Source organism: Megalobrama amblycephala, linkage group LG8 (assembly GCF_018812025.1).
Source record: "Megalobrama amblycephala isolate DHTTF-2021 linkage group LG8, ASM1881202v1, whole genome shotgun sequence".
Lineage (NCBI taxonomy): Eukaryota > Metazoa > Chordata > Actinopteri > Cypriniformes > Xenocyprididae > Megalobrama > Megalobrama amblycephala.
In genome coordinates, this window is record NC_063051.1 from 7581432 (window position 1) to 7593989 (window position 12558).

General features: G+C 35.3%; 1 protein-coding gene across 5 annotated transcripts in view; it reads left to right on the top strand.

The window, feature by feature from the left end:
• slc16a1a (solute carrier family 16 member 1a) overlaps positions 1-12558 on the top strand; it is a 38900-nt gene that overhangs the window by 19140 nt on the left and 7202 nt on the right. For 2 of the 5 annotated variants that reach the window (XM_048198992.1, XM_048198995.1), the window contains exon 5: positions 9457-9701. In XM_048198992.1, the coding sequence (XP_048054949.1) occupies positions 9485-9701 (217 nt within the window). In that variant the 5' untranslated portion in view covers positions 9457-9484. Of the gene's footprint in view, positions 1-3051; positions 4763-6921; positions 7371-9456; positions 9702-12558 lie in introns of those variants that run through there. The other 3 variants (XM_048198994.1, XM_048198996.1, XM_048198993.1) reach the window with 3 other exon arrangements.

The following is a 12558-nucleotide window of genomic DNA, read 5'->3' on the forward strand; positions in this document are numbered from 1 at the left end:
CATAATATACATTGCAGCATCTCCTCTTTTCTCACGGTGTCTGAAACGGTTCAATAAAGGATTCAGTCTCTCTAAACCCCTCCTTTCCGTGAGCCTGCTCTGCTCTGATTGGTCAGATAGCCAAGTCTGTTGTGATTGGTTACTGCTTACAGCGTGTGTCGTAAACAAAATGGCCATCACCATGTCTGACTTTCAGCTCTGGATCTTCTGCAGCACTTTATATACTGTGATATGAACAGTAACAATGCCGTCGGTTTACCGTATCAATTTGAGTCCTCATCCTTTGGAAGTTCATGCAAAGTGAATTTACTTTCGCAGCGCAGAAACAGTGTATATATTCTCGACATGTTGACAACACAAACCAAATTCTTCCATTCGCAACTATCACTACAGTGTTTGAGATTGGGTTGAGACATTGTTTGTGGGCAGCCAATGAAGGCCATAGGCTGGCATTATCAAATTTGTTACAAGCATAGGTTCTTGAAGGAAATAAGACTGGAATTACTGACGATCCGTTTCAGGCATTTCAGAATCAGTTCTTTCTTTTGGGAGACAATAACTCCATTTGTCGTGCACTTTGTTCTTTGTGAATGTCAAAGGTCTACAAAGTTTCAAAAAAGCTATATTACACACTACATGAAAGGCAATAGCCAAAAAAAAGCATAATGGGGCACTTTGATATCTGAATTGTTTCTCTAAGACAACAATTGAAAAGATTAAATGGAGAATAAATGGAAACTTTTGTTTAAAGTCAACATGAAATTGCTTTCACAGCCCATTTTATTTCTGCAATGAGATATAATTTTGAGTAAAACAATATATTTAACTAAATAAATAATGTCTTTATAAATTATACATTTTTATCCATCAGGAATTTTTTGGATTGTAAAAAGTGCCCATTCCAGACTAGAATGCAGCCAGAGCTTAATGTGAGTTTGCAGTGGATTGTGGAGGACTTTGAAGAGGCTTTTTAACCAGTGTGTGGAAGTAAAGTTCACCTTTGAGAGAATCTTGACTTATCTCAACACTGACTGTTTACTGACAGTTTTTGCAATCATTTTTTATATTAAATTCAACTGCCATAAAATTGCCGCATTAACTGTTGGCAAGATTTTAGAAAGGCTGCATTACTTAAATGCCTAAATTGCTGTTTGGCTTATTGGTTAACATTTACTTATAGCCTGTATGACCTAGGTCATGACAGCCAAAAGTTTAAGTTGTTCCAGAGACAGAACTACTGTAGTTATTTTGATTAACTATTTTGAAGAGATTTATTTTTAGGGGTCTGGGTTAGTGCAATTATGCATTTAAGTACTTAGTTATAATAATTATCCACATGTACTTAGTATAAGGTTAGGTTTAGGTTTGGTTTAGGGTTAGTTGCATGTAATTATACATAATTTATTAATACTACACTATCTACATGTAACACTTAACAAGGACACTATAAAATAAAATGTTACCCTTTTTCTCAGTTACACTAAGGTTTTTCTTGATCTAACCAGATTGTAGCTGACATTTCTATGAAAGCACAAGTGACTTTCTTCTAAGGCATAAGATGAAGTGTGCAATGAGTAAACTGAGCTAATGCCACAGCTCCACTGTGAGAGCCATTAGCAGTGACATTACTGCCTGCTAGAGCGAAGCACATGATGGGCAAGCAGCTCCAGAGCACTGGTGCAATTTAAGAATATTGCAAAAATACATTTCAGAAGATCTGATCGGCCATTAATGTAATTGCCCTACTCCAAATAATAAAATGTTATCTGAAAAACAAATAAGACTTCATACATCAGAATCTGCTAAACATCTATTCCTCAGAACGTTGGTGTTTAATTATTGCATATGTAGCTCATGTGTGGATGTACAGATTGCATCAGCATGTATGCAATCTGTTTGTGGATGAATGTGCAATTATCCCAATGCATTGCCTTCAGTTGTATAATAAGCAATGTTGGCTCTGTAATCAAACATTGATGTGCATGCTTTAGTGTGCTGTGTGCCTCATTTGCTTCTTGTTTCTCATTCTGTGTAAATACAATGCTGGGCTGGATGGAGACTCGAGCAGACAAACATTAGCCATGTGGCATATGTTCTGAACCACTGTGATCTATGTCCACCTGGCTAGAATTGACCCACAGTGGATTAAGAGATCCAAATTGGCTGTTTGATATATGGCCAGTCCTTGTTAACAGTGTTCCCTCCTGTCAATTCTCTCCATTGCTTTCAAGGTCAACCGCCCTCTTCTGCTGGACAAATCAGAGAGCTTACTATAATCAGTGATGCTCGCACATACACGGCACGCGCTTTCAAACTCACTCATGAGTGTGAGCATCAATGTTTAAAAATATGTGACTATTTAATGTAAAAATTTTAACATGACTGTTTCTAATTCGTCCTTACAGGATATGCATGTAGAAAATGATTTGAAATTCATCCCTGCTCTGTCTTAATCGTGGCCTTATATCTGTCATTCTATTTTCTTCTTTTCTTTAGAGCTTGCTGAAAATACATTTCATTGCCGGGAATTACTGATGCATGCTTGATTGTTATGCATTTGACTGCAAGACCCTGAAACAGATCAATACCAGACTCTACATCCCAGACCAAGACTTGATGATTTATGAGCTAAATAAAGAAAATTATTGTATCCTTCATTTCAAACAGTTTCATGTTGTTTCACGCTAAACAAGTTTTTTCTTTTTTTCCCTTTTTCAAAAAACATGATCCAGTTGATCCAATCAGTAATTCAGTAATCAGTAGTATTGAATTGAAATTGAAATACACTTTATTGTCCCCAAAGGGGAAATTTGTGTTGGACTCAAGGTGTTTACATTGACAGAATCATTAAAAAGTAAAAAAAAAAAAACAGATTTAACATTACAAAAATAGTAAAATAAAAAAAAAAATTAATTTATCATCATTTAACATTTTAATTGAAATAGGTATATTCATATTCAGAACACAAATTAAGATATTTTTGATGAAATCCAAAGGGTTTTTTAATATCCCATAGAAAGCAATGAAATTACCACGTTCAAGGTCCAGAAAAGTAGTAAAGACATCAATAAAACAGTCGACGTGACTACAGTGGTTCAACCTTAATGGGGTCTAATGCTATTTCATGCATTCTGAGAGTTATTATTATTATTATTCTCATGCTAAACATGGCCAACGTTTCAAAAAATGAGTTGGACTGAGATTTCTTACAGGTTTCGGACAGTTTTTTTCGAGTAGGCTCTGTACGATTATTACCTAATAAAGGGCGGAATTCCTTATACGGGCACTTCTTCCGGAAGAGTGAGAGCAAGCCCATCAGCGCACTTCATTCAGCTTTACGGAAGTCGTCAGCAGCCCTGCACAGGACTTGCTCGAAAAAGATTTGTCACTGTTTTTAGACTAAGAAATCAACAATGTCACCAAAGAAGTGTGTTTTTGGTTGTGAGGGAAAGATAACCTTGGTTCCTGAAGTACCCAGCATTAAGTGGAGCTGAGAGATTTGTGCTCTCGCATTATCATTAAATATTTATTTATTTATATTTATTTGTCATTAAAAAAACCATAGAAACCACCTTAACTTAACTATCAAAATAAGGATAAAGTTGAGTCTGATAATTGCAATCGATTTTTTTATTGGTTAAAATGAATGGTGAATTCATAAATTCATTATTCATCATTCACTATACGCTATATTAATTATAGTGATTCAAAAGTTATCCAGGGATAATGCGATGGTGTATTGTGTGTGTTTAAATACAATTGTTTAGCTAAACATCGATAGCTGATCGCTACACAAAAGCTGCGCGTGCTCGTCAAGCTTTGACTTCGCCAACTGCACGCCTCCAGGAGCTCGGCTGTTTTCGGAAAGACTCTGTACAGCGTATCTGTCTTTTATAAATCTGATCAAACTAAAGACTCTTCGGAGATATGAAGGATGCACTATTATTCTATGGGTACTCAAGATTAACATGAGATTGGCAGAAACTGTGTTATGTACCCTTTAACGATGTCTTTACTACCTTTCTGGGCCTTGAAATTGGTTTTGACATTGCTGTGTATAGGGAGTTCAGAAAACTCTCAGATTTCATAAAAAATATCTTAATTTGTGTTCTGAAGATGATCTTACGAGTTTGGAACAACATGAGGATGAGTAACTAATGACAGAAATTTTTTGGGTGAACTAACCCTAAGAACATCTTTTTTTTTTTTTTTTTTTTATAAAGAAGAAAATGACAGCTAATCCCTAATAGTAATATATGTAGCTAGTGTTATGTTGTAATGCGTAATATTTGAAACAACCCAATAAATTATTTAAACATTTTACTTTTCAGGATTTAAATTAAGTTGGAGGTTATTGTAACTATAAGTGGTTATTTACAATGATTTTTAAGAACATTCTTTTCAGGAATTCTTAAGTTTCATCTTTAGAACAATCTAAAAAAGAAAAGAACATGTTTTTGGGAATCAAAATATTCATAAATTACAAAGTAAGTTAAGAAAACAGATAAAAAAAACAGCAGTTAAGAATAAATTTATTCTTAAGAATGTTTTGCAAATCTGTCCCCAGGTGTAAATGCCAATCTGTCTCTGACATCTTTTAATTGAATTTCTCAAGATGTCACAGCAGGTGCCTAGGTGTAAATGAAGTGAAAGATATCAGGAGTTGTGGAGACATAGTAGACGGAGAACTATAACCAGGACTTAGACCGAGATTCCAAGGCAACAAGATCAAGACACCAACACTGAGATGGTACTGATCCAGGTGACTAGTATCAAATCCTTACTGCTGCTTAAATTCTGTCAATATTTTGTCTAACATGTTTCACAAGAGTGATGACAATTAACCTCACTGCAGACCAAAGCTAATTAGAAGCTGTGAAGGTCAAAGTCTCCCCTTCTTCATCTTAGCCTTTAGCTATGAAGTGTCACACTTGACGGTGTCACACTTGACATGTAAAAAAATAGATTGAAAGAGACAACCATACTGGTGAACCTCCTCTTTCCTATATGGGGTATATATGACCCCATTAGGAGTGTCACACAGCACTTCCTTTCACATTAAACCTTGATGTGTGGAACAATAGAGACCTCAACGGGAGAGCACTGTCTTGTCTATTCTTTTCTGCCTTTTTCGTGGCATGTTTATTATCACAGCTGTTTTTCTCCTCGCACATGCATTTTCCACCATGAATGTATGGCTATAAGATCTTGCATTGTTTAGGTTTAGTTGCACACACGCCACAAAAAAGGCCACAATTGCTCCTCCCATTGCTAGGCTGAGCACAAAGCTTCCCGAGAGGAAGAAGAAATCGATTGATGTCATTTTTGTGGAGGTTTTACTACGCAAAGCAGAGAAAGTAAATATTTTGGCTTGGTGTGACGTCCAGGACACAGTCACTCTGAAATGAAAGCATGACTAGGCCTTTGAAAGTCACAGACAGGAATTGGGGCGAACTTGTTTAATGGTTTGAGTCTGCTGATACGTGGAGCTGAGCATGTTCTAGTTTTATTGGGGGGAAAAAAAACTAGTGTAATGATTGCTTCAGTTTATTGTCGGTTGGGAAATATGGCTCAAAAGATTGTCACCTTGGTTCTTCGATTCATTAATTCTGTAGATTGAGTAGAATTGCTTCTCTTGAAGATGCTGATCATGAAAACACTCTGGGTTTTAGAGTTGTGCAACATTCCAAATTGAAAATAGAATTCCTTTTAAATTCCAATTAGTTCTTGAATCAAACATTTGAATTTGGGTAGCAAACAGGGTGTACAAATGTAATTTGAATTTAAGGAAGTAGAATTAAAATGGGATGAAACTCAAGGAAACTCATGTGACTGATGTAAGATCAGTTTTTATTATTATATAAAAGTTTGTTTAATGTGAATTACTCATACAGTATTATCAAATTGTATCTGAAAACTATGGAAGCTTATTTCCGCCATTTAAATAAGTTTAAAAAATGTAATTGCGACTTTTTATCTCACAATTGTGATTTACATTTCACAATTCTGACTTCTTTTCTCAGAACTGCGAGATATAAACTCGCAATTGCGAGAAATAAAGTCAGAATTGCGAGTTATTAACTCACAATTTCACATTATAAACTCCCAATTGTGAGATATAAACTCGCAATTCTAACATTTTTTTCTTGCAATTCTGACAATATAATTAGCAGTCGTGTTTTTATATCTCGCAATTCTGACTTTATAACTTGCAATTGGGTGTTTATATAACACATTTCTGACTTTATAGCTCACAATTGGGAGTTTACATCAAGCAGTTCTGAGACAAAAGTCAAACTTGTGAGATAAAAAGTCAATTATACCTTTTTAATTTTTTTTATTCAGTGGCGGAAACAAGCTTCCATAGAAAACAGTGTGTTGATGAATGGTTTTGATGTCTAACAGTATTAAACCTAGTTTAGAGATGTTTAATCATTGATTTGCATATCATAATATGTCAAGGAATAAATCATTCTTAATGGGATATATAGATAGATATAGATAGATAGAGCTTATAGTATTGTGAATTATTCTAAGAAATTGCATCTAACTCTGATGTTAGCATTTGCACTGCAGCGATTTTACCTTGAACTGCATGATAAATCAAAAAAAAATCTCTTGTTCTGAGCATTTTATGCAATCTTTCTCACAGATGTCAAAGAGATTAACATTGCAGACAATTGTCGTGGTCAGAGGAAAGGATTTGACCCTTAGGAAACAGTGTGCGTGATGTTTTTTGTACGTGTCATGTCTCATGCGCAGCTGCAAACACTCATCCTTATTGTCATTCATTGTTTTTTGTTCCTTGACCTGATTGAAGGACAAGTAACATGAATCAGACCTCATTATAAATTAGCATGTAGGAAGTATAATAGCGTCAGTGCCTTTTATGGCTGTTTGTTGACATTGGGTACATTGAATAAATCAACAAGCAATGTACATGCTATCTCAAAGACCCCATACTGAGACCTGTATCCTCCAATGGAGACATCAACAGAGTCCTGAATGGGTGGCTTAAACAAAGAACAAGGAGGTGGAGAGCAGGGACCCAAGTGGGCATGGTGGCAGACATCAAGGAGCCAATAGAAAACTATTTTGAATTCTCTGTAGCCATCGGGGGCCAATAAGAGCTGGCCTGAACTCAGTTAGACACAGTTTGACAAGGCTGACCATATCATAGGCCTATAGAAGTTTCAGCAGTTCATTTTTTTTCACTGGCCAGCCACCGTGTTTTTCCTCTGGATTATTCACATAACTACAGGCTTGCCTTGACCCAGTCCGGTCTCTTAAAATGCTGCTTTCCGTCACAGTGGAATAGAAGAGTACTTTGGACTATTTTATGCAGAGAATTTATAGACTGTTCCAGAAAGGTAGGAGCACTTCTGTGTGGAATGTGTGATTCTAAGCTTGAATGCGCTAAAATGTCTAGCCTGACGGCGTGTCAAGGACCCGTTTTACCTGTAAAGTGATTCATTTCATTCTCACTTCTTTTTAAACCACACAGCACTTCAGCTGAAAGGAACGATATGCTCTGCCAACATGATCAAACTGTCAGATCGTCCAAACTTGAAGTGAACAGCCCAGATGTAATGATGTAATAATGGATAAATCAAAATACATTTTGTAAGAATTTAATTCGAAATTATATTAATGACGAGATATGTTAAGAAAGCTTGTAAGAATTCAGGTAATTCTGCCACATTTGAAACTGTTTGACGATAACTTAAAAATTACTATACGCCGCTGTCAATATACTCGATTCTGATTGGTCGGTCATTCTGCAGTCAAATATTTTTGTATAATTGTCCATTGTAGCATGTAACCGATCACATTTAATGGATTCTTTGTTGTACACTGTAGTACAAACGTTTAGGATCAGAAAGAAATCAATATTTTTGTTCAGCAAGGATGCATTAAATTGACCAAAAGTGACTGTAAAGACATTTATAATTGTTTCTTCAGCGAATCAGCATATTAGAATGATTTCCGAAGGAAGGATCACGTGACACGTGATTACGTGGAGTAATGATGCTGAAAATTCAGCTTTGTATCACAGGAATAAATTATATTTTCAATTATATTAAAATAGAAAACTGTTTAAATTGTAATAATACTTCACAATATTACTGTTTTTACTGTATTTTTAGTCAAATAAATGCAGCCTTGGTGAGCATAGGGGACTTCTTTTTTTAAAAAACATTAATAAATCTCACCAACCCCAAACTAGTAGGTAATGTATTAAAATAATTTCATGTTCATTTTTTTTGGTAAGTATCTGTGTAATATGGAGGACATCACACAGCCAGCCAGTCATTATCACAAAATAAACCTCTTCAGGGTGATGCAAGACCCTCTTTGCATCAGGGTCTTGTCTGGGTTTGTTTTGTGATAATGACTGCACATTGTTGTTTTAATGAGAAAGTTGTTCTTTTAAAAAAACAATCTAGCAGCTAATGGCAAGGCGCCCTGATGCCTCAAGATCATGCTGTTTGGACTAGCAAAACAAATCCAAGAACACATGTAGAGAGGCTTAAATGCCAATAGGGAAAATAACCTGATATTGGTATAAGGTGCCTCTCTCTAACATAAACCACTGATCCTCCTTAAATAATGTAAGTCACATTTCCATTTTGGGGGGAATGTTTGCTTTAAAAGCCTCCTGCTGTGGCTTTACAAATACTCGTTGCACTCAGGTCGGCTGTGAGGCTTTAATATGTAAAGGCACCACAAGTCTTTATGTGCCATCTACGTTTCCTTTTAATGCTTTTTTTTGCCACATGTATGCACAATGATTTCTTGAAGCTGTTTGGTGATTCATGTTTATTGATGTGTGATGCTTTGAAGTTTTAGGTTTACCTTTAGAGGACTAGTTGTGCAGAAAACGTTGTATTTCCTGCCCATGAATCAAAGTAATAGAGGTGCTAGAATCACTATTACTATTACTCGTACTTAGTGTTAGAGATTTGAACAAACCCCCAACCTAGGTATTAAACTTCAGCATGTCACATATCACACACCGCCTGTGCCTCAAACATGAATGATCCTTAAAAGGAGCTTTTCTGACTAGACACACATTTCTCACCTTCTAAATGGATGAGAAAATCCTATAGAATTAGATTGAATGAGTGACCTGAGCCATATCTAGAGACCTGAGACTTAGTAAACACATAGCAACATGCTAAAAACCAATAGTTATTTTAGGGGGAAAAAAATTTAATTGTAATAATATTTCTCAATGTTACTGTTTTTACTGTATTTTTTGATCAGATAAATGCTGCCTTGAGCATAAGAGACTTCTTCCAAAAACAAAACAAAATTATTTTTTTTTAAGTTTAAGGTGACAATTCAAATATGCAGTCAAAATGTTTTTACAATGAGCCTTAGAAACATACAGATTGTTTTAATGACATTTGACCTTGAACTCTTTTTCACTCACCATTTTCTTTATTTCTTTAGAGAGAGAACTTTGTAAACCCCTGGAGCCATGGCACCTGCTGTTGGAGGTCCTGTGGGCTACACCCCTCCTGAGGGGGGCTGGGGTTGGGCCGTGGTGGTTGGTGCCTTCATTTCTATCGGTTTCTCCTACGCCTTCCCAAAGTCCATCACTGTGTTCTTCAAGGAAATTGAAATGATCTTCCAAGTCACCAGCAGTCAAGTGTCCTGGATCTCTTCCATCATGCTTGCTGTCATGTATGGAGGAGGTAAGTGGTGTCTTCCTGCTTTTTATCCTTTTTCTTCCACTCAAAACTCTCAAACACTCTATATATCATAATGGTTTAATTTCATACTAGATGTTTGAAACTGATTTAAAACTGAGTTGGTTAAAGGATTAGTTCACTTCAGAATTAAAATTCCCTGATAATTTACTCACCCCCATGTCATCCAAGATGTTTATGTCTTTCTTTCTTCAGTTATAAAAGAAATTAAGGTTTTTGAGGAAAACAGTCCAGGATTTTTCTCCATATAGTGGACTTCACTGGGGTACAATGGGTTGAAGGTCCAAATTGCAGTTTCAGTGCAGCTTCAAAGGTCTCTACATTATCCCAGCCAAGTAATAAGGGTCTTATCTAGCAAAACGATCTTATCTGCAATGCACCACGCATTACGTAATCATGTTGGAAAGGTCAAGCGTGATGTAGGCGAAACTACCGATCCAGTGTCTACAAAGCGAACATGCAAAGACTAAGTCAAACGGCCTTTACAAAAAAGGTAAAACAACGTCAGACAATTTTGAAGTTGTAGGAGAAAATGAGATGGAGTTTTTCGCCCTACTGCGGTACTTCCGCCTACATCACACGTGACCTTTCCAACATGATTACATCATGAGTAGTGCATCGCAGAGATAGTGCAAGATGAGCATTTGTGGTTAAAAAGTATATACATTTTTATTTTATTTATTTACATTTCGCTAGATATTAGACCCTTATTCCTCAGCTGGGAATTGAACCCTTATTCATTGAAACTGATGTTTGGACCTTCAACACGTTGTACCCTGGAATGAAAAATCCTGGAATGTTTCCTCAAAAACCTTAATTTCTCTTCGTCTGAAGAAAGAAAGACATAAACATCTTGGATGACACTAGGGTGAGTAAATTATCAGGAAATTTTTATTCTGAAGTGAACTAGTCCTTTAATTCAGTAAGTCTGTCCCATGAGTCACTTGCTATTTTGTTGTCCATTCAACCCAGTGGTGAGATCATGGCACAGGTAATGAAGACACAGTTTATCAATGGATATGGCGTGAGTGAAAGACCCTTATTCATTCAAATGTAGAAACGAGAGGCATGCTAGACAAGGCTTAGACATCAGCCACCGGCTGCTTTGCTGAGAGATTGAGCTCTGAATGGGCAACTCTATCTCCCTCTGGAGTCTTTCTTCCCAGTCAGCTCTTTATTCTGCAAGTGTCAGATGTTTTCCTTGGAGAGAGATGAGGAGATGAGAGGAGATTTTTTTATGTCAACAGGTTCCACATAATTTGGTCATGTTGAATTTAATTAACATTATTTCAGTTAACTTAAATTTATTACATAAGGTTAACTCAATGCAATTTAGTTGAATCAGGTTAACATTCTTAATTTTGTCCAAAACCATTAAGTTTAATTATCCTAAAATGAATATCAAACAGAAATTTTAAAAAGTAACCCAGTTTAATGGATTAGTTTATTTAGTGGATGCATTCAAGAACAATTTTCACAACTTTTACAAAATCTTTATTCTGTAAAGACTCTTATTAAGTGTTAGCCAAAAGATGGGTTTATTCCATCTATGGCATGCCCAATATAGTTGTTTTTATTATTAAATAACTTTAGTTATTGTTAGATAATTGTTAGATAACCCAAGCACATGTTCTACACTTCACCACAATGGTAACCCCAAAACTATTAACATAACAGAAACTTTTAAATACCAACATAATAGAAAGTAAACATTAAAAAGTCCCTCCATTTTCTCATGTTGCTAAAAACTGCTTAAAATAACACTTTATTTCAACATTTACTCTCCCAGATCAGCCCCTTTGCAAAGCATGATGGGAAGTGATAGTCCTGTTTGAGTCCTGGTTGAATTTATTTGATTGAAACATGTTATTTTAATATGAAAACAGTAAGTTAAGTCAAAAAGTAATCGTTTTAAGTCAGTTTAACATGAAGCAATTAAATTTGAACCAGAAACCTAATACAATGGTGTTGAATCAAAATAAGTTGTTTAAATAAAGCGAACAGCATCAACAAATCATTTTTTGAGTGTATAACCAAAGAAATTCTAATGATATCTGATCAAATGTACAAAATGCCAAGGGAGGGTAAAAAATGTTTTTTTTTTTTTTTTTGTTTGTTTGTTTGTTTGGTTTTTGTTTGTTTTTTTTGTTTTTTTGTCCTGTCTATTAATTTATTTATTATAGGGGGGGGGGGGGGGGGTATTTACATTTCTGAATATATATATACATGCAAAAAAAACTAATTGTTGGATTTACTTAAAAAAGCAGTGTCAAGTAGGTCCACACAACTATATTAGGTAATTTGTACAAATAACAATTTATTTATATGAACAAAATAAATTCAGGTAAAGCTGACAAAAATCTTTCCCTTTACTGAACACATAAAATAACACTTTAATCCCTAAATTTACTCTCCTAATGCAGTCCCTTGCAAAGTATGCTGGGAAATACAGATTCACTGCCCAGTTAGTTTTGTCAACATTAATTTGTGCATTTCACTCAGCAATGATAAGTTGACTGAACAAACACATTAAGTAAAGCTGACAATACTAAGTAGCAACAACAACTCAGTTAAATTAAGTTACATGAGGTTTTTTTTTTTTATAATGTAAACAAGGATGGTTTGAGTGAAACTAACAGTGAAAGTATTTTTTTGATAGATAGATAGTTCTTATTCTACAATGTGATTTCCCTTTCTTTTAAAAGATGTTTCCTTTTCTTTTATGTGGACAGTCAAGCTGTATATGTCATTGTCCCACATACTTGCATCAAAGTTGAGCTTTTTGCCCTCACATTTGTCATGACAAAGAATAAGGTACTCAATCAGGATGTGTTTCTGAAAG